At 39.2% G+C, this 24,042-nt stretch overlaps 1 protein-coding gene across 1 annotated transcript in view; it reads right to left on the bottom strand.

Annotated features, from left to right (window-relative positions):
- LOC131125739 (glypican-1-like) overlaps nt 1-24,042 on the bottom strand; it is a 92,469-nt gene that overhangs the window by 4,894 nt on the left and 63,533 nt on the right. The window contains exons 3-9 of the mRNA XM_058067570.1: nt 15,938-16,165; nt 15,681-15,844; nt 7,499-7,664; nt 5,888-6,018; nt 1,962-2,090; nt 1,546-1,679; nt 251-426 (exon numbers count right to left, since the gene is read on the bottom strand). Coding sequence (XP_057923553.1) covers nt 251-426; nt 1,546-1,679; nt 1,962-2,090; nt 5,888-6,018; nt 7,499-7,664; nt 15,681-15,844; nt 15,938-16,165 — 1,128 coding nt within the window. The remainder of the gene's footprint in view (nt 1-250; nt 427-1,545; nt 1,680-1,961; nt 2,091-5,887; nt 6,019-7,498; nt 7,665-15,680; nt 15,845-15,937; nt 16,166-24,042) is intronic.

The following is a 24,042-nucleotide window of genomic DNA, read 5'->3' as shown; positions in this document are numbered from 1 at the left end:
CATCTTCTTTTGTCTGCTTCTCTCAGCTTTCACTCTTCACATACAGTAGTAGTTTTATTGCATTACTTTAACCCTCCTTGCATTTTTATTATGGTGGCTGTTGTTTACAGGGGTATAGAATTGCATGTAATCCATCATACTATAGTGTTGCTTGTTCCGCTCCTGCAGCTAATATATCATATATATGTATATAATTCTATAAAACCTCTCTTAACAAGTGTATGGAATAGCAATGGCAAGATGGACTCACTGGTGTCTTGGAAGTCCACGTCGTTGCCGTTGAGAGCATTCTTCAGTCGGTGTGTCATGATCTTCAGCTGCATTATCTGCTGCCTTATTGTCATGTCGGGCTTAGTGATGTCAATCTCCACTTCAGGGTTGTTGATCTGGCTCGCGAGACCGTCGCCAATGACCTCAGGAAGATACCTAGAACGCATGAATAACACTTTTTTACACCGTATACATTATATACAGTGTAAAAGGAGGGCAACAACACTGAAAATTTACAGCTCTGTTTGACTCAATCCTTCTGTGTTGTGATTTTTTTTGGTGACTTTTTAAAAGCGTGCAGGCCACACAACTAGGAGACCTGGTTCGATTCCCCGCTCAGGCAGCATTGTGGGTTTTCTCCAAAAACATGCATGTTAGGATAATTAGCGATTCCAAATTGTCCATAGGTATGAATGTGAGTGTGAATGGTTGTTTGTCTATATGTGCCCTGTGATTGGCTGGCCACCAGTCCAGGGTGTACCCCGCCTGTGACATTCATACCTATGGACAATTTGGAGTTGAGCAACAGATACCATCCATTCTTTTTCTATAGCGCTTATCCTCACAAGGGTTGCGGGTATGCAAAAGGATAGGTCATGTCAAGTCAAGTCAACCCTGTTAATAAGTTGTAGGTCTTAATAATTCATTCATTCCTCACAAGGGTCGCGGGGGTTGCTGGAGCCTATCCCAGCTGTCTTCGAGCAAGAAGTGGGGTACACCCTGGACTGGTCGGCAGCCAATCACAGGGCACATATAGACAAACAACCATTCACACTCACATTCATACCTATGGACAATTTGGAGTCGCCAATTAACCTAGCATGCAAACTCCACACAGAAATGCCCAATGGAAATCGTACCGGGTCTCCTTGCTGTGTGGCTAACCACTTGTCCACCGTGCAGCCCCAAGCAACAGATTATTTATATTATTTCCTATGGGACTAATTTCATTATAACAAATTGTATGTGAATGTGCCTGGTCGTTATAGAGATTACTCTGTATGACACGATTAAAAAAACTTTTTAAAAAATCCTATGCACTTAAAAAAAAGATTATTCCTGGGCCTTTAGGTGATTCTGTAGTTTGACCTAATAACTTGAACAGAATGTAAAGCAGGTTACCTCATTAAAAGGTGAACCACCTTAAATCTAAAGGGTTAAATGGTTCTTGCAAGCCCACTAAATCCCCACTCGCTGCTACAGAGCTAGGTTTTAAAGCTTAGAGAGCATTTAAGAGAGAGCCGTAATGCCTGAGGTAAAGCTTCTATTGCATACCTGGCCCGAGTCATGCCATTCCAGCACCTGTCTTCAGCGCCTGCACCGGTGGCCACTCTGTCGCTACAGAGCATTTTTGGAAGAGAAATCCAATATGGCTGCATGTCCCTGAGTCTCACGGTTACATCAGTCACCTGGAGAACAGTAAAGGAAAGCAGATGGTCTTTTCTATTTCGTTGTCCCCAAATCCCCATCATGACGTTCCATTCAAACATGGGAACAAGAAATATTCTTTCTTCATCACACCAAAACATTAATTCCCATCTAATGACCTCATGAGTTTAAAGGTGAAATAAACATTGAAAAGGATTTAATTGTCCATGCAGAGTGCTGCTTTCTGCGCCATAAAACATCCCGAGATACCGGCCAGACTCAGCCTTCAGAGAGCAATAACAGTCTAATAGTTTTCAACTCACCAGACGGCCAAGTTTGTTCGCACTGCTTGCCGACCTGTCCTCCGTTGTCGTCTTTTCATCCTTTGGAAAGACGTCCGCTTCTGTGCTGCTGCTTGTTTTTTCTCGGAGGCTGCCACACGCCTGGAACAACTGCAAAAGGACACAGAAAATTAAACAGGGCAGCTCTAAACGCAGCATCCTTCCACCCTTATATTCACTATCTCTCCTCTGGACATGTCCAAACCATCTCAGTCTGGCCTGTCTGACTTTATCTCCAAGGCAGATTCGTTCCTGATCCTATCCATCCTGGTCACTCCCAATGTGAATCACACATCATCATGCTTGACATTTTTCTCCACCCATTCCATCCTCCCTACACACGCTTCTTCGCTTCCTTTTCACGATCTCCGTTGTTCTGAATTGTTGACCCCAAGTACTTAAAATAAAAGTACTTAAAGCGACAATATGTTGTGGATGTCCTATGTTATCGGTCCATATTGGCATAATATCAGTATTATTAAAGCAACAATTTGTTGTGGATGTCCAATATTATTGGTCCATATTGGGATAACATCAGTATTATATTGGCATAATGTCAGTATTATGCCAATATGGACCGATATCCACAACACATTGTTGCTTTAAATACTGTATATAATGAAGTGTAAGCATATGGCTTCAGATATTTAATTTTCAATGGTAGTAAGCATAACATGAAATAATATGACTTTACTGGCTAACCTTTAATTAATTATCAGTAGAAAATACTGCATCAAGGGAACACAATGTGGACTTGAGCTATTATAGACACGCATCAAAGCCACTCCAAACTGTGGCGCTGCTTATTTGCATGGTCCCATGAGTATTTCAGACCACAGTTCTGTAATACTAGATCCCCATGTGGATTATATAAATGGAGCCCTGGGAATACTGTCAGACTGCAGTCAATCTGTCATCTGGCAATCTGCCCTTCTTAGGATAGCCTCCAGTTTTTGAACCTTCACATAAAAAAAAAAATCTTGTCTTAAGCCTCCAGTCGTGTCTGCCACCTTAAATCTAACCATGGCTTGTCGCAGATTGAAGTGTCGGAAGAGGAAATAGGTTGTTAAACAGAGGGGTGGAAATGGCTTTCAGGTACAGGAACACATCCTTAACACACGCTGTGTCTACTGTCTGTGATTTGCTTTTAAGGAAGAGAAGGTAAACAATAGGGTTCTGATTCTCATTCCTTGGTTTGATTGCGTTTCGTAACGATTCTTGATTCTGCTGGTTTTACAAGGCAGGGTCATAAAAGTTTGCATGGTTTAAATGACGGTCGTGAACGATAACATCCAGTTAGACAAGCGAACGATTCGTCTGTGGCGGTAGCAGCCTCGGGTATCGATGACAATCAGCCATAAATGTTTAGGTCAGCGGTCTCAAACAAGCGGCCCGCGGGCCAAATGTGGCCCGCAGGACACTAGTTTGAGGCCCCTGCCTTGATATGAAAGTTTAATGTTAGTGCGGCCCGCGCAAGTTTGATATGGATGCTGTATGGTATCATGTACCCATGATGTTCATGTTAAAGGTTAAATACTAACTGTTAATAGTTATCCTCCCTATCCGTGTGGAAGTGGTAAGTTTTTGGCTGTTTAAGTTTAAAGGAAATAACTTGAAGGCTACCGTTTAGGTCGCTAGCTCTCTAGTTTGCGAGTTAGCATGTGTCTCAATACCCTGCAGTTGCGCAATATGTTGTAAATAAAAAGAGTATAAATGTGACTATAGTCGTGTTTTGTCATGTCTACAGGGCTCTAATAATGCTTTGTTCATTTTAATCTGAAAAAAATAATTTGTCTACCCACCAACTATAGTATGTGGTTTCTTAAGTTTTTATTATTTGCTGTTTTATTATATTTATTTATTTATTACTGATTGATTTTCTTTATTCTTGATTTGTTTATTTATTTTTCATCTTATTTTGTGCAGAAAAATAAAAATTAAGATATTTGAGAACAGTGGAATGTTTTATCAGAGCTTTTATTGTAGAAAATCTGAACCAAAGCACTGAAAAAGTTTGTATATTTTTCTGTTTTTAATAAATGCGTTTTTTTTTTTTTGAAAACCTGATGCGGCCCAGCCTTGCCCAGACCCTAGCTCCAGTGGCCCCCAGGTAAATTGAGTTTGAGACCCCTGGTTTAGGTTAATCGACTGTGGAAACATGCAATGGGTATCGTGAAAGAAGCAATCGGTCCAAGTGCATGCTGTCTATGTGCAAAAACTTGGGCAAAATTTGGGATCACACAGACATGATGTAGCACTTTTAGTGTAGGAGGAACCCTAGCTGCATGCAGACTGCATCGAGTCGACAGGTGCCGATGAGCGTACAACGCACTGACCTACATTTTGTGTATGGGATTGTTTACTTTTCAAAACAACATTTTCATTGCACCCATGTGACTTAAACAAGCCAAAATGATCTGGGAGCATGACCCTTAAATGAGAACAATTAGAGCATCTACTTCGCAGTTGTAATATTGACTTTATTTGACTGACAGCAAACATGGCTGTCCCGCTCCTGTCCAGCAGCTGCAATGAACATGCATGGATATATTTTTAGAAAAGACAGAAGGAAGGATCTGGGAGGTGTTATTGTACATAAAAAATATACTATAATGCCATCAAATTGAATGTCCGAATGAAATTTAAGTGGAATGCATTGGCATAACTATCTTTTCTCTGAAATGTCATTTACTTTCATTTGTCTCTAATTCGCCATCATCAAAGACCAATTTTTCTGATCAATTTCAACTTCCTTCCACTGTGATCAGGTTATCATAGGTATCATATGGGATCAATTGGGATGTTAAAAAATATTTTTTTTAAATGCCAATTATTAAGACGGGCGGCACAGCAGACGAGTGGTTGGCGTGCAGACCTCACAGCTAGGAGACTAGGGTTCAATTCCACCCTGGGCCAACTCTGTGTGGAGTTTGCATGTTCTCCCCGTGCATGCGTGGGTTTTCTCTGGGTACTCCGGTTTCCTCCCACATTCCAAAAACATGCTAGGTTAATTGGCCACTCCAAATTGTCCATAGGTATGAATGTGAGTGTGAATGGTTGTTTGTCTATATGGGCCCTGTGATTGGCTGGCCACCAGTCCAGGGTGTACCCCACCTCTCGCCCAAAGACAGCTGGGATAGGCTCCAGCAACCCCGGCGACCCTCGTGAGGAATGAATGAATTATTAAGACCTACAACTTATTAACAGGGTTGACTTGACTTGACATGAACTATCCTTTTGTTTGATGTACTTGTCAACCCTTCATAGGGCACGGATTGAAATACAGAAATTCAAGGCAATTTATTTTATCTTTATTATATTGTATTTTGGGGGGGTTTGGGACCCCTAAAAAGGGGAAACTATTGTAAATTTGGGGCTCTCTAATTGAACTCAAGAGGGCTTGTTTGTTGCAAAGGTGTTCGAATTGACTGATCGAAATCAAAGATGTTCTGCCAAAACAATTAGTTCCTTGTCTCTTGAATTCTGGGAATCCGCATCACTGTTATTGTTCATGGGGTCTATATAAGTGCTGTATTAAATAAAAATGATAACCCTTTTCCTACAACTGCAGAGGTGGTCGTGTTGCAATATTTGCCAACAGTATTACGATCAATATGATTGATAAGATATGTAAATATTATGATAATATATTAATATATTATATTATTATAATTATTATAATATATTATTCTCGAATAACCAAAATCTGGTCCCTTGCTCTATAAAAGGCTACATTGGAGTATTTGTTATTTTGCCACACTGAAATATACATGTACAGTTCTGTCACTGTGCAATGTGCATTTTAATGGATGAATGAGACTCAGTGTTACAGGTTGTTCCCTATTTGTATCCTCTGGGGCTGTAAAAACAAATCATCTAAAATGTCCATGACCCAAGAATGTTCTGACCTTGCTGTTGATGGACTCGATATTGTCCGTCATGGTGAGCATAGCTTCTGATATGCGGGAGGGCAGAGAGAGGACCACGACATCCACACCAGAAGGTCCATCGAAGCGGCCGGCCACTTGCATCATAGTTTCTATAAAGAACAGGGTTTATAGTTCAGGGTTAACCACATTTCACGTGTGGGGTACGATGGAAGCATAATCGTGATACATCGCTTTTCTTTTCGACAAAAATGTTAGCCTGTTGGCTCGCATATCAAGGTCCCAAAATGCATGTGCTGCTTCTTTTAAGGTTGGGACACTATAGACAGATTCCAGTAAAGGGAATTATTTAATCATCTTCATTATGTGTGTGTGGTTGGTTTATTTATTCATAGAATGCACACAGCATGATGAGTCTCCTTTTGTCCTTTTATAAAGCACTGTGCGACATGCGCCGATGAAGCGTTCAAGCACACTGTGCTTATAATGTTCAATATAGAACGTGAGAAACACTATAGAACCTGTAGCAATGTATGAGGATTTAAAGGAGGCGGATTTAACTGACCGGTTTTGAAGGAGATTTCATAAATTTTTCGAGACCAAATATTGTTATGTTAATTAGACCACCCTTGTTTCTTCAGTTTGTTGATCCATTGTAATGCCTGGTACAACTAAAGGTTTGTTTGGACAGGTATAGTGATGAACAAAATAGCTCATAAGTGTTTAATTTGACTTCCATGGCTTTCTTGATAATAACCAAACATTGCATTCTTGAGGGCTATTTTTGTTGTCACTGTTATATTTGTCCAAAAAATGTACTATGAGGTGTAAAAAATTGAAAATTAGGTTGGGAGAAAGCTAGGAGAAAGTTACAATAATCGGAGAATAACGTCACAGTAATACAATAAAAAAGTTGCCATCTGATGGCGAAAAAAGTTGTAATTTTATAAATTAAATAAAGTCATGAATAAAGTCATAAGCTGAGGAAAACACTACAATGTAATTTTTAGACGTGTATAGATTTTATTTTCTAAAGTCGTAATGAATGAAGTTGTACATTTTGGAAAATTTGGTTGGGAAAAATATATTGAAAACAATATTATGCGAAGGAAACGTAATATTTTGGAAAAAAAAAAACAGATGGAAAAACACGGGTGCAGGGTAAAAGAGCAAACATTTTCATTTGTCCATTTTATTTGTCATTAATATATATTTTTGTTTGGCTTTCTGCATGTAAAACTATAATTATTTTCTATTAAATGTGTTTTGTGATGATATTTTGCGTGGTTTTTCTCCAGCTACGTTGGTTTCCTCCCATATTCCAAAAATACGCATGTTAGGTTAACTGGTGAATCCAAATTGTCTATAGGTATGAATGTGGGTGTGAATGGTTAATTGTCTACATGTGCCCTGTGATTGGGTGGTGACCAGTCCTGGGTGTACCCCGCCGCTGGGACAGACCCCAAGGGGCATAGAAAATGGATGGATGGATGAAACATATTAATTTGATTTACTTCATTTCTTATTGGAAATATTGATTCAGTTTTCGTATGTTTTGGTTTCCGTCTGACCTTTTCCAACAATTTATCGAAAACCCTAGGTTCCAATGTACTGTATGTGTGTTGCCATTACCTGCCAGGTGCCGCCACTCTGTGTTAAGGTCAGCCTGGTTGGCCAGACAGCCCTTCAGGACATTGCTGCAGTAGTTGGCACAAGGTCTCGCAGAGGCCATACCTCGGCAATGGGGACAGTAAGTCATCTTCATGATGGCTCGCATGCACTCCTGGCTCAGCTGCACCTGTGAGAGGATGAAGGGAGAACAATGGGACAATTGCAGTTGCAGCCAAACATACATGAGCCACTGTTGGTAAAGCATTGAGACAGTAAAAGTAACACATAAACATCATTTGAGTCACAGCACACAAAAGTGGTGTGACCTTCCAAACACATGTTCATAGTGGTAGTTCCCATGGAAACCACTATGTGAGATTTTGCCTTGGTTCCACAAGTGATGAAAAGCTCCGACATTCATACAAGTATGCTCAGCCCCATCCATCCACTGAACCCATCATTCTATCCCACAAGGCTGCAGGAAAAGGCCTTCTTGCGTGAACAGTGAAACTGGGTTAAGACCAGTAAGCTCTGCTCACAAGAGAGTACAGCTATGCATACAAAACCTCAGGAAGTGAGTGTGAGGGACACGAAGAGAGGGAAAACGAGGGATGGAAGAAGCTCAGTTATGCATACAAAGCTTCTCTCTTAAGCTGACATGTGGGCCGGTCTAATGCTTTTTTGGGAAACAACGCTTCCAAGTGTAAAGTCACACCTAGAATCGAGCGTTTGATAAATATACACTGGAAGTAGGACAGCAATAATGATAACGGTGGACAGCAAATGGTAGAATCTTTAAATACCAGGGTTTCCGCTACATGAACTAATTCATCCTGGCACAACACCAACACAAAATACCAGCCACCACACCTTAAATATAATTTTTTTTAACTTGAAAAAAGTTTACAAAGTAAATTATTGTATGAATGGATATATATGATGTATAGATACAGAACCCCTTATTATTTACACTGATATTGTTGGCACTTGCACATGTGTGACCAGATAAAAGTACGCAACCCGTCTGATAATACTACTTCAGTCTTCAAAACAGTAGTTGTGTATCTAAGTTTCCACCCTCAAAAAATATTTTTTTGGGAAATCTTGAATATAGATACAGATCTGCCCAGAAAGAGTGCAATGACGAGACAAAGCAATCATATCACTTATTAGATGACATCAGCACAAATATTCATAGAGACAAAAGTAGTTGAAAACTAATCTTCATAATACCTCCATAACACTCGCATTGTGCAGTCTTATTGCTGTATATTAATTACTTCCAAAAGTTATACACACTACAAATGCGCATCTCCATGACACCGATGACAATGTCCCCCAAGCTTCACCCTAAAAACTAGTGAAACCCTCTGTACCTTGAAATTCAGGCCCCAAAACATTCTCAAAAAACTCAGTTCCCTTGGGCTCTAAGGCCAATGGCCCAGATGAGATCTCAGCACCAGTACTAAAACACTGTGCACCTGAGCTTGCTCCCAAAACTTTCAGAATTTCCAAAGTCACGGAAGGTTTCATTTGTGACTATATATGAAAACATTCCGGGTATGCGGGTATAGATTCTGTGCAAAGAGATCTCCAATTGATATGCATTCTTACATCATTTAGTGGTAGAATAATGCGACTCCCAATAAGACATTTGAGTTCTCGCATTAGATATAAAGGAATCATCTGATCGTGTGACACTGAGGCCTTCTGTCAGAACTAATGTCATTTGGCATTCATGGAGACTTACATTGCCCGGTTGTTGTTCTCGATGGATTTACATCTTCAGCATTACATCTATCTGCTGGTGTACCCCAAGGGAGTGTACTTGGTCCATTACTCTTCCTGATTCATATTGATGACCTAGCTTCATACTTAGAGAACGACCCCCACCTGTTTGCAGATAATTCAATTCTTCATGTTAGCATTAAAAATCCAAAGCTCAGAGGCATATCAGCAGAAAGCCTGCAGCGAGACTTGGATGCCATTACAAAATGGACTTCTGACAGGTGCCTCACTTTCTATGTCAGAAAAATCAAGGAGATGATCATCAGCAGGAAACGAGAGCAGAATCAGTCTCCTCTCCGCTTCATGAAAATGAAGCTGATACCAATGAAAAGCATTACTCTCCTTAGGGTCGTTAATACCAACACCTTAACTTGTATCAAAGGACTAAGAAAAGACCCACCATCTACAAGGCATACAGACAACCACATATGGTGTATGCTTCTCCTATTGTGCAGAGGAAAGCCCTTCGATTATTAAAAATTGAGGAACCACTTACAGCAAGAATTCTTCCACTGGAAGAAAAAAAACAAGAGAAAAGTTGCATCCCTTTGCACTTTTTACAGACACTTCTTCAGGGAAACCATCCATTGAAATAACTCGAATCCTACCTGACGAAGCAACAAATGCACGCATAACTCGATCTTCTGCGAATAGTAAATATTCCCAAGTCTAACACCCAGTGTCATCTCTCCTCCTACATCCCAAGAACAGCCAGGTTGTGGAACTCCTAACATGAACTGTTTCGAGTCAGTCGTGAATGCACATGAACGCCGAGGACAATAAATAATGTTGGGTATCGGGCTGTTTTTAAAGTCACATTTATGGATCCGGTGAAATTTAAAGCAGGAAATCATTTGCTGCCACCAAACTTAAAAAATGTTCAAAGACAGATGGGAAATATAATGAGAGGTGAACTTCATTTAAAACAGACTTGTGTAAATACTACTCACAAACTTTTATGCATACTAATTTGTGAGGTGACTCTTTGTCATCAAATATATGAGGAAATCAAAAAAGCAATAATATTGCAGAAATAAAAATAAACAAAAATATTTATGATAGCTATAACATTGAGGAGACAATTTCAAGCAAAAAAAATTAACATTGATAAATATTCATTCATTTTCTACCAGCTGTCTTCGGGCAAGAGGCGGGGTACACCCTGGACTGGTGGCCAGCCAATCACAAGGCACATATAGACAAACAACCATTCACACTCACATTCATACCTATGGACAATTTAGAGTAACCAATTAACCTAGCATGTTTTTGGGATGTGGGAGATTTTATCATTTTGATTTGACTTAGTCGTAGTATAGTAGACATATTTAATATAATCTCAACAGGTTTGTGAAGGTGTAACAATCAGCTAGAGATAGGAAGTCATTGCAGAGAAAGTATAACGATAAGTGACGCAGAAATGAAAAACACACATTTCCATCCTTAATCTAAAATCATATGAGACATGAGTCACATCCTCACTCCAACCCCTTCTTTCCTTCCATCCTTGCCCTGCCAGTCACAAGCCAGGGATGAGTCAGACAAATACTTTTTTCTTTTTTTATGCTGAGACACAGCAGTGGAATGAAGGGAAAGTTTAGAAGTCTGAAAAAATGAGAGATGCAGAATGTTTGAGCAGCTTTAAAAGTTCAAGCAAGAAAAATTGGCAGAGGAGTTAAAGGCTTGAAAGCTCAGGGTGATGTGGATGGTATTTCGAGAGAAGACGTTCCTTAATCTGGTTCCCTCCCTCATACATATTAATGCTGGGAATCATTGGTCAGGAAGGATGAAGAAGAGGATATTTGCAGTGCTAACTGAGTTTTTATTACATAATTACTGTACGTCTCATTCAGAACAGTGAAAGAAAGACTGTTACAAATGATCACAGGTTCCTTGTTAGGAAAAAATCTTGTTTTGTATGCATTTATTTCAAACGCCTACAAGTCAACACCTGCAGTTAAATACGCAATTGCTCAATTAAATGAGCAATGCCAGACTTGCCTTCCGGAATTGAGGGTGAAAAACAAAATGTGTTCCAGTTCAATACATTCACAGCCATCACACATCGCTTCCTCACTCTTATCATAATTTTTCAAAAATGTAATAATATTTCATCACTGTTTTGTGGTTGACTACAGCCTATTCCAAAATTATGCATATGTAAGATTTTTTTTTTTAAGATTTTTGGCCCAAATTAAGCATTTTAAAGAATAAAAATGGTTAAATGAGCATGAGTCAGCTGACATTGCATTGTCATGTGAGACACCTACTTTGACTATATAGTCCCCTAAAAAAACCCTCTAACCACTTTTCTAACTTGATTCTAAAATGGATTCTAAAATTTCTACAGATTGCAAAAAAACAAGCCACACATTTTTGTTCTTACCGTCCCTCAGCAACATGCAGTTTATACCTGTCCCGGTGCCCATCCCAACCCACGCTGCCTCTCTCTGAGCATAATTAGTAAGGATCCAAACATGACCTATGCTTATTGTGTGATTGAATGAGCTGATTCACACGCCTCAGATGGCTCATGGCCTACTTCCTCCACTCCCATATCCAAGCGGGAGAAATGCCTGGAAAAGTTATTGTACACTGTTGGAATAAAACTGTATATATCATGTACTCACATTTAATAAGCTTGCTTCATATTATCCAAGTTAATATCATGTAATCACATTCTTCATATTATATCATGTAATCACATGCACATATTATTCTTCATATTATCCAAGTTACTATTACATGCACATAGAACACACGCTTGCATAGAGCATCACATTCCTTTAGACACTGCTTTCTCTTTGCTTTCTCTTGATGTCCTTGAACTATCTGTCTCTGCTTTGCTTTCTCAAAATATGCTTGCTTGATGTTGAAACCAGTCTCAACCGTGTGAACTGTTCCCCCTCCCTTAGACGATTGAGACCTATGTAATAGGGCACACCTAAACTTTAATAAAAGAAGGAGAGCAGGGACTGTTTTTCAGAGTAGGTTGGATGAATGTTACTGAACAGTCTCTGATCACTCTCCTTGCAAGCCTATATCTCACGTCTTTGTGTCTTCTTTCACAGTTGGTGATAATGTTTTGGGTTTAACCCTAACATACACAGAAATGGGTGCAGCCTCAAGTGATGAACAAAGCAATTAATACTCTAAAGACATTTAGATTTTTAAATTAAACCCCAAAGTTTGACCTTGTAAGTTGCATTGCCATTTCTCACACAGCTACCACCATGGAATTTGATGCACACTTTTAGGGGAATTTGATCAACAGTAACTGAAAAACATGGCCACCGTCAAGCAAAATGTGGATCCAAACAAGGTTTCCATTTTGATGAAGAAAACGAGACATGCTATTGAATTGAAGAAAGAACTATTGTACCTATCTGGGGTGCAATAAATAATAGCAGCTCTATCATCAAGGCACTGAAAAGCAGGTAGAGAGCAAAGCTGTTTGCGCTATGAGACGGTGAGGAGCCTGCTGTTTTGACAGAGAAGTGAGAAGCACTTTTATGATGTTTCTCTTGCTTCATGCACTGCCTCATTAATCCTATGCTTTTGTCTGTTTGTAGGCTGAAGAAGACAGTGACACCATTACAGACAAATTGTTCATATAACATTACCAGTCAAATGACTTATTCTGTCTTAAGAATCAGTGTAAGTCTGTAAATTGGTCGTGACCTCATTTCTGGAGGTTCCCCTGCTCCGACATGAGAGCTGAGATGACAGTTTGTCATTTGCCAAAAAGCCAGGCTAATTATTGACACAATTTCCCTAGCCGGTCTTGTTTAATGATAACATCACTCAGTTTCCCACGGCGCAGACAAACTGCCATCAGTCAAAAATCGTACCAAAGAAATAATAGACACATGACGCTAATAATGGAACACCAGTGAGAATAATGAATTCTCTTGGTATTGCTGAGTTTTGTTAGAATAAAACCCTGCATAGGATTAAAATGTTAAATTTAAAATCAACATGGGGCTGATGGCATTATCAAAAACACTCTCCACAAAGTAGAAAAGATTCAATCGGAGTGGTCAGTAATAGTTGTAATAACGATTTCTGGTCCATCATCTTTAATATTTCCAAATAAGTCCCGGAAATGATTTGGACAGTTTAATGTACCTCCACCCTAACAGGAAGGCGCTCGTATCCTTTCTAGAAATATACGTAGATCACTGTTTGAGTTTCGCATGACATCACGCACTAGACATCACAATTATTTTTACTAGATCTCAGTGCTGCCTTCAATACTATCAATCACACTATCTTACTGGAATGCCTTAAAACGCATATTGGTGCTACTTTCTTGGTTTAGATCTCATCTGGTGGATCGGACACATCATGGAGTTTATGATAATGTGACCTCTGAAAATGCTCAGAATCCTGATGACCTGTGTCAGTTTATTTCCATAAATTACAAAAACATGATCCATTATTAGCACCACAAGTAGCAACCGCTTTTTCAGTTTTTTTCCGTTTAAGCTTGGCCTATAATATTTCATCAAGGAAATAGCTGTATTATTCACCACAGTTTTCCCACATGCCGTGTATATTCCTCAGGGGGGCAGCACTCTTGACAAGCCCCTCGCCCTTGTGTCTGGCAGGAGATATTTTTCACTAGCGCATCAATACTGGCCTCCTCCAATTCTACAAGCCAAAATGATTTCTTCGTCTACCTCTGATCTTAACCTCACTCCTTTCGTATACACGGCGGACAGTATTTCTCTTGGGGGATATTAACCCTCCACGTGGACCTGAAGACATTTTTCAGAGGGGGAGTTGACATTAAGTGGTGTTGTAAAGGATGACTCCCCTGAGCCGGGGGCCATATTTATAGGGCTGCTCGTTTCCACCAACATTGATCTGGATGAGTAACACAGAGCATGCATGTGCACACATCCTTCTTGCTAATAACCTACCCCAGATCTTTGCAAAGTGTATATTTTGGCACATTCACATATCAGGTTCATCTTGAGGGTTAGGGATATATTTGTGGTAGCAATGTTATTTATAGAAGGGCCTCCCAACCTTTTTGACTACATGGATTAGTTAGTGCTTGTCTAACAGGCCGCTGGAAGAAAGCTTATACGGTTTATACAGTACTATACAGTATTTCATTGATATACTATAGGGAAAACTGATAAAATATTTTTTATGAGATGAAATAATTTATCTTGTGTTGAATAAGGCTGGAGGACTTGCTATAGACTGAATGAAACTCAACGTCCCATAGCTAACAATACTATGTTCTACTTCTTTAGCCAGCAAACTATTTGAATCGACTGTGCCGCTTATTGTTGCAGTTTCGTTCCTGGACTGCAATTTAAGTTGAGTTTTGCTATATGTTGAAGCTCATAGTTAAATTAACTCCTAAGTGACTGGCACTGAAGAGACAAACAACTTTATATAATAAACTTATCTTCTAACTTCATATTATTCTATATTTAGAATGTGAAGGTGATTATATGGCTGTTATTTCCCATTGAGAGGGCTCTAATAATGCTAAAAACCGTATTTAGAAGATCGTAAACAAGTTTTCTATACCTTAACTACAAAAAAAAAAAATATATATATATATATATTTTTTTTTAATTTGGGCAAATATATCAAACATTACAGTGCATTTCTTACATCAATCAAAATATAACTTTTCATTATTTATTATTTATTGTATTCAACTATCTGATCAGAAGCCCAAAAGGAGTAGGTATATAAGATATAATCATGTTCATTCCACAGTCTTGTTCTCTCCTGTTATTATTGTCGTTTTAATATTGTTATTATCATTATTATTATTATTGTTATAATCTTTATTATTATTACCATTATTATTGTTATTATTATCACCAGTATTATAATCATCATTAATATTACCATTTCCATCATTATAGTTGTAACAATTTTTGGATTTTTTTAAATTATATAATTTTTAAATTTAATTTTATTCCATTTATAAAGAAGGGATCCTTCTCGGAAATCTGAAATTCACTTATCACTGTCTGTTCTGGAAACAATTAACCGGGATAAATGAGGGATTAGTGTCTTCTTTGTCCCTTGTTCGCCAAAAGTTTTTGCATCTCGGTCTGGCCCCTGCACTATTGATTTGCAGCCATAGACAGGGTCATTTTCTCATAAGAAGCTATAGCAAGTCATAAAGACGAATGCTGCAACACATAAATAAGGTTGTGAGTAGAAAGTATCAGCTGCAGCAGAGATTAGACATCACTAAAATGTTTAAGAGTCATTTTCACCAACACCGGTAAAAAGAGACGGCATGCAGGGTAGAAAAACAAGGCAATAATAACTATAATTACAGTTTCTGTTGAAACTGAATATGTTAATGTGCTGATGTTTTCAGGGATTATGACTGGTCAATGTGAAAAGGGAAGTATTGGTATGGAAGTATTACCTGGGATACTTTGCGGACCACTTCTCCACTGACGACCAGTCCTTGAACAAAGGAACGAGCGGCCACAAATGTGCGTGTGACCTTCATCTTGAGATCACGCGACGTCTCCCCAAAAGGGTGAAGTGTCTCCAGTTGTTTAGATACACACTCCAGGTAGTCATCCCCTGTAGTCAACACATACGTGCATTCACATCAATCTGAGTGACGGGATTGGTTTAATTCTGAAACTGGATCGACAATGAGAAAAGTTACTGCACCTATAGAATACTGCTTGTTTGCATGGAAGAAGATTTTCTCTAAAAGCCTGCTCCAGAATTCATTCAGCACGTCTTCTAGGTTAATGTTGGAACCTCTGCAGTAGAGTCTCAAGTCTTTGTAGAGGTCGGTGAACACTTGAGAATTCTGGGTGTAGAGCAAGCCCCAGGTGGAAGTGAACGTCTCATGGAGTGTGATGGCCGAGCTGTTCAGCAACTCTAGGAAATAACCTGAAAAAAACAAAAAATGAAAATTAGGACCATATTGTACATGTGTGATGCAGCATGTTGTTCAAACTGTTTCCCTGCTGTCCAAATATGGGAAAAGTTCTCCATATGTGCTGGGCCTGAGGACACTGACAGCACTTAGTTACGTAACAAGTTCACATGCTAAGCTCATCCTGACCCATCTGCATGATCCAAACCGCGGCCTAGTAAGCTACAATGTCCTGCTCTCCCAATCCTTAATGAACACCCGCAGCTGTTTCTCACTGCGTTTTAGTCAAGTCAAAGCTAAAGGGCTGCGTCTCATTGGGGTTCACAGACGTCTGCTGGAAATCCCACATCTGTTTAATTAGTTGTGGTTATGTTGTTGCGCTGTCAAGAACAGTGCTTCTCAAATAGTGAGGTGCGGGGGGGGGGGGGGGGGGGGATGCTGTTCTACTCTCGCTAACACTTGGTTTGCTAGGTCAGCAGTTAGCAGGTTCTCAATAAAAAAAATCCTGTTTATTCAGAGCTGTTAAAGTACTATACTGAACATTCCGGAATAAAGCATGTCGATTATGTCTAGAAATATGAAATGAATTAAAACAAATGTTCTAGCTAAATGCTAATTTACATTGAAAATCCCATACATGTGCTAGCTATTAGCATTAGCAATTCATATGGTGATTTCAACCACATCCGGATATGAAAACTAATTACACATTTAAATGTATATTCAACTCGAAATTATTATATATTAATATTATATATATATATATATATATATATATATATATATATATATATATATATATATATATATATATATATATATATATATATATATATATATATATATATATATTATTAAATTATTAGGAATTCTTTAATTATTACATTGTACTCACCACTCGTCCAACTATGTTTACCTGTTCATCAGTTATTATTACATATGTTGACTGTTATATAATTTATTCACAGTGATTAACTTTCACTGCTATTGTACCACATTGTTATACTGCCTTATCATTCAGTTAGGTATTTCAAAATTGGCAAATTTTGAGATTGGGACATTTGAAATATAGGAAGTGAAGAAATGTATTAGCAATTGGTGTGAAGCGAAGAGGAGGCAGGATGAAATAAGCTTTGGTTTTTTTTGGACATGTGGAATCGTGACTGGGATTGTACTATGTGACGTATTCCAATGTAACTTGTATACATGCTCGAAATAAACTAAACAATTATCATTGCCATTACATTTCACTTAAACAGATGATGTATAACATCATTTCAGGCAAACATTTTCTATGGCTCAAAAAGAGGCATACTCTTGTTTTATTGTAGGTCTGAATTATCTCACAACAAAATAATCCAGAATAAAAACCCCTAATTAAAACAGTATTGCTACAGTAACCCACGCCCAGCTAAAACTCAACTTTGAACCTACAATGTAATTTCCGGTCTGCGACCCACACAAGCAAAAGTCTTACTTAAGTCTTACATAGCTTATTTTGTCACATCCTGGTGCCCTTGCTCTGTGCCCCCGTCTCCTCCCTGTTTATTTCTCGTTCCAGATCCTCTGTTCCTGGCTGGAGGTGGAGCTACTGAACGCACCTTAGGTTGATTACCCTCATCTCGCACTTAAGCCAACAGCTGACAGCTGAGGAACGCCAGATTATTGCCTACGATATGCCGCGCTACACTTGTTGCTGCCCCGCTTTCCTGTACTCTTTATAGTTTGTGCGTTCAGCAGCGCTCACCTTAAGCCAGCTCCCTTTTGTGTGTTTCCCATGGTGCTCCGCTTTGACAATATTGCCCTTTGTTACAACCTTTTGGACTTAATAAATCCCAAGTTCCACTCACCTGCCTCCTGCTTCCGTGTCCAGGAACATAACATATTTACTCTTATTATATCTTACTACTGTATATTGAGTAAGGTGACATAAAAGTGACATAGGGGTGTTATAAGATGTCTAGAGGGCTCCAATAATGTTAAAAATGTATTGAGAAGGTCAGTTTCTTTAATAATCTAACTATGAAAATATGAAATTCACAAACATGGAATCCATTTCACGGTCCGATCTGGAACCAATTAAACGCAATAAACATGGGAATAATGTACTTGCAAATGAGAGGCACAAAAAAAAATCGCTATCTTTTGGGGAGACTGTCAAAGAAAGTAATTGAGAACCTTAGATCTTGAAAAATGGACCTAGAAGCTTTCTCCAGCATCATGCTTGATATAAACTGTAACAAAAAAAAACCACCTCCGAGGTACGCTTAATCTTTATTATTTGCCATACAAGTTAATTTTTTGCTATGAACTAATTATTACACTTCAGTGTCAAATACAAAATATTTTCTTTACATTTAAAAAATAGCCAATGGAAGTAAAATATCAGTAAGTGCACGTTCCACCAGTTGTAATTACTGTATTTCAAAGTGTGCTGCACTTCAAAACAGTGCACAGCTATTGTGTTGTAAAAGAAGGACGGCAGTGTAATCATAGCTCCCTAACCACAAAGCAAATGGCCACAAAATGAATTGGTGTGGGGTAACCACGATGTGTGACAAGAGTTATTACTTTGATTACAAGATTTGGTGAGACAAATATACTGACAAAGAGCCGGGCATATGTCTGATGTTTGCATATTGCAACCCTCTGACTCTAGGACATCTAAATCAGATGCTTGCCGGTTGACCCCACCTGTCACTCAAACTATGTGATGTGGGTAAACCCCAGGAAGCCAGCAAGATGTCACCCACATGGGTCGCATGGTTGGTGAAAGCCATCACCATGCTGGAGTCAGCAGAAATGCACACGTGTTTGCTCCAACATGAGAGAAGTGACTTGAAAAGTGACAGCTTTGCTTTGAATTCTGTGTGAAAATGTGCGTGCTGACGATTTAGCATAAAAGTTAAGCATTGGCGTTTTCTCAGGGCATTGAATCAATCGCAACTGGACTGTTCAGGTTGTCTCACTTCGCATTCGAGCAGGCTTCATCAGCTCAAATGCTAGGTGAGACAAACAATAGTGCAGGGGTGTCAAACTCGTGCCATGGAGGGCTAAATCGGGTGATCAAGGAAGGACCTCAAGTACATTGCCAAGTGCATTGCCTGTTGATGAAACTGGCTGGAGAAAAAAAAAACTGATGAATTTGACACATGTGCAATAATCAGACTACATAGGACTGTTCTAGTCTGAGAACTCGGTGCAATATCCAGCGTATTTATACTCTAAAAGAAGATTCCCAGACAGGAATGGTTTCGCTTGTTTGTGGTGTCAAATGACGGTTGTTGGGATACAATGGAGTGAGGTCTCTTCCCGCCAGCGATAGTCATTTGGGTGGTATCCTCCACCCAGTGATGACCACAGAGATTTGAACCCAACTGGCTGGAATCTGACCACACATTTAATTTACAGTAAATTAATATTATTATCATAAACATGCATTTGACTCTAATGGTTTCTAATAGAACTTCAATTTCAACTTAACAATAGAAATGTCTCTTGGGTGGCAGACAAGCATTATGTTAAATATTCTGGTTTCATCACAATTCGAGGGCAAATATTACTGAGTGGTAGCACGGTGTCCACTTCCCTGCCGTCCTTGGGAATGAGTGAATAATGATCGTCATTAGTATGACACAAAGAGCCTGTCAAAAGTGCGCCTGCATGTGTTTTTTTGTGTTCATTGGGGGTGACCTTTCCTATCCTTCCGCTTGTCGCCGTACGGTACAGGTAGCAACACCTTCCTCCTTTTTGCTCCCCCTTCTGCAATCCACTTTCATCGTGTAAGCATCAGCAACCACGCTGCAGGGAAGAAGTGATGGGAGTCTAATTTTACATTTGCAAACACATTTTGGTGCACAGAGGACACATAGAGGGCGAACTAGGGCTGGGAACTTTTTAGTAGTCATCAGGATACCGCAGAGACAAACTCATCAAGTCATTGTTCTTTGATACACCATCCATTCTATCCCATTTAGCTCTTAAATGTTTTCTACAAGTTTGACTGGATCATTAAACTCCCACACTTCAGGTACATACAGTACACACAGTATTTGTATCTTACAGTCGTAAGAGTACACGTTTCAAAATCTTCTCAAGGGATATAAATGCAACTTTAACTTGGGAGTAGTAGTCATGTATGGTTATGGTCTGGTGCTACATGAGTGCTGCAAAGCTGCGGTTCACTGAGGGAAACACTCACTGTGAGGTATACCATAGACATGCTCTTCCTCAACACCCCCTTGGACACTTGTCACTCGGGTCCTGTGTTCAGTCAGATTTGCCCTAATAAAGTGGTGGCATTGATGTTCCTTCAGCTGTCAATCACTCAAGGCTTGCACTGCTTCCATGTTTATCCCACAAAGGGATTCAGCGATGGAGGCATCTCACCTCGTCTAATCTAAAATCAAATCTTGTACAGGATCCTTGGTTGCTTGTCAGTATAACTGAGATTAAAGGAAACCAATACTCTAATGCAGGGTAAAGTGTGGCTTAGGGGCTATTTTTTCTATTATTTATTATATTTATTATTTTTATAAGTCAGCAGTGATGTTACAAGAATAAAGTGAAAATGTTTTTTAAATGTTGAGGTCTAATGAAAAATGGTTGTAATTTTATGATAATAACGTTGCATTGTTATGATGAAAAGCAACAGTATAGCATAACGTTAAAATATTAAAGAAAATATATTTGTATAGCTGTGTTATTATGAGAAACTAACAAAACAAGTAACATTTTAGAAAATTCCATCCATCCATTTTCTTCAGCTTATCCGCGTCTGGGTTGCGAGGGCAGTAGTATCAGTAGGGAAGCCGAGGTCAAAAGTCTGCCCTGGGACCTCCCCCCAGCTGGGCATGCCCAGAACATCTCACCAGGTACGTGTCTGGGAGGCTTGATGCCCGAGCCAACTTCCTCAATAAGCCCATCCTGGATGACTGAGCTCCTAACACTAACTTTTTTTTAAATTATGACAAAACACTATTACATTATTACAAAACACTAATTTGTCATTTTTTAAAATTACTTTGCGGAGAAACAATTTACAATGTTAACAGAATAGAGTCAAAACATTATAGGAATACATTTATTTATTATGAGAAGAACAAAGTTGAAAGAGTTGGGAAATTAAAAATATATATTGATATATCAAAATATAATTGCAGTATGTGGCTCCTATCAGTGGAAAAAGTTTGGACACCCTTGGTCTAAAGCAATCCAATACAAAAGCTTTATTACATTACAACAAAAATAAACTTTTCACATGAGAATTGTCTTCTTAAAATGTGTCAGGAAAAATGCTTTGGAGCCGTTCTTACAAAAAAGGTCCAGTTTGGATCAGACTCAAAAAATGCATCTCACGTTAAAGTTTGTTTTCCACCAGCCGGCTGCTCTTCTCAGCATGTGCAGGAAATGATTCAAGGCACTTGGATGACCCAGGCTGCCTTGTAAAACTCAATTTGGCGGCAAATAATGGGAATGTTGTGGGACAATAAAAATAGCTCCAACAAATAAATTGAATAAACAGCAAAAGCAGATAGTCAGTATAAGTATGTTTGGAACGGCGGACTGACAGGGTTATTCTCCGTCAAAGTAAATAGCCATGAATCATGCAGTAGAAAATAAGAGACTTATTGACTTTGACGGCACACAACAGTAAAAGAAAAAAAAAAGACAGAAGTAAATGAAGGCTTGCAATAGCAGCAATTTCACACTTTAACATCTGATGGCCTTAATTGTTTTTTTTTTTATTAACTTGTCTATTTGAGGAATGCTGCGTGCTTTGATTTATTGTTGGCTTCTTTGTGAGAGGAATGGAAAAAGGCAAGGCATGTCCTAAAGGCTGTGCAATCCTAACATCATCTGTCATTGTACATGGACAATTTGGAGTCGCTAATTAACCTAGCATGTTTTTGGAATGTGGGAGGAAACTGGAGTACCCGGAAAAAAACCCACGCATGCAAACATGAGAACATGCAAACTCCACACACAGATGGCTGAGGGTGGAATTGAACTTGGGTCTCCTAGTTGTGAGGCCTTCGTGCTAACCCCTCGGCTGCCATGCAGCCCTTCATGATTATTCATTCATTCATTTTCTGCCGCTTTTCCTCGCGAGGGTCGCGGGGGGTGCTGGAGCCTATCCCAGCTGTCTTCGGGCAAGAGGCGGGGTACATCCTGGACTGGTGGCCAGCCAATCACAGGGCACATATAGACAAACAACCATTCACACTCACATTCATACCTATGGACAATTTGCAAATTAACCTAGCATGTTTTTGGAATGTGGGAGGAAACCGGAGTACCTGGAGAAAACCCACGCATGCACGGGGAGAACATGCAAACCGAGTGGAATTGAACCCTGGTCTCCTAGCTGTGAGGTCTGCGCGCTAACCACTCGACCGCCGTGCCGCCCTTCATCATTATTATTCTAATTCTACATTAAAAACAAATGTTGCAGAAATGTTGGTCAAATTCCAAATTGTACACCCACAAGGGGATTTGATTTTAGTACCTAATGTCCTCTGCTGCTATCTTGTTATCCTTTCCCATCTGTGCAAGGGCCATAAAAGTAAAATAAACACAACAGACATTAGCAAACATGGCCGTTGAGGACACATTGAATGCACCAGAAGATGATCTGGGAGTCATTAGATGCTGTGTCAGTCCCCATCAATAACAAAAGACACTACAAATGTACCATTTGCTTGCATTTAGATACTATTATACAGTGTCCCCTTATATTAAAGGAGTTGACAGATCACATAATGCATGCCATCTATCAGCTGCTGAAGTCTTCGTGTTTCTACCTCATGTTGATGCATCATTTAGTCCAAACTCTTTCTTCATTTATATTCATCTCTTTATTCCCCTCATTGCCATTTCCGTCTCTTTCTCAACTTATTTGCCGCCCCCCACACCCTACCCCCGCCTCCATCGTCGTGTCACGCACAGCACTCATCATGCTGTTGCTCGCAATCCATCATTACAAGAGAGTGATGCGTTTAGGCTAATGAGGTTGGGGTATTCCAGCACCTGAAAAGTGTGATGTGATTTACATGGAGATAAACTGAACCAATCAAGCGCCACAAGGGGAGCAGGTGTCCTTGTCTGTCGAGTGACATAATTTGAGGGTGACCTTGAAAGAGTGAAGCAATAATGGGGCTGACAAGGGGAGACAACAATGTCACCTCGGTGTGGCAAAAATGCAACACAACAACTAATAAACAACTAATAATGTAATAATATTAAACATGTATACACTAATACTTATATTTATGCAATAGAGGGAGCCCTTTTGTCAGTTATACAGTCTCTTTGTCTTGGTGGGTGACCGGTAGCATACACACAGAGTGCAGAACAGTGTAATCTAGTAAAAATTACATTAGTAATTATATTATATTATATTTAATTTATATAAAATTGTGTTGTGTTTTACTTGTATTGCACAAACAAAATAAATCTAATCTAATCTTGTTCTTGTCCAGCCAATCTTGTGTATTGTCTCTGAGTGCCTAAAAAATACCATTGAGGCTATCAATCAAAATTGAGCCAAAACAGTAGCTTTTTAAAAATTACATATGTAAATAAGTCAAAACAGGAACTGCCCCTGTATATTTTTGCAAGTTAGTGCCCAATAAAGGATTAAAAAGGTGTTTAACCTATTCAATACCAAATAAATATTTCTAAGATTTTATAAACCCGAATGTGGCCGAGTGGTTATCATGTTGGCCACACAGTCAGGAGATTGAGAAGACCTGAGTTTGATTCTCTGTGTGGAGTTTGCATGTTCTCCCTGTGCATGTGTGGGTTTTTTCCGGGTACTCCGGTTTCCTCCCACATTCCAAAAACATGCTAGGTTAATTGGCCACTCCAAATTGTCCATATGTATGAATGT

Source organism: Doryrhamphus excisus, chromosome 3 (assembly GCF_030265055.1).
Source record: "Doryrhamphus excisus isolate RoL2022-K1 chromosome 3, RoL_Dexc_1.0, whole genome shotgun sequence".
In the NCBI taxonomy this organism is placed as follows: Eukaryota; Metazoa; Chordata; class Actinopteri; order Syngnathiformes; family Syngnathidae; genus Doryrhamphus; species Doryrhamphus excisus.
Note: the sequence above shows the minus strand (reverse complement) of the source record. Positions and strands in the feature narration are given on the sequence as shown.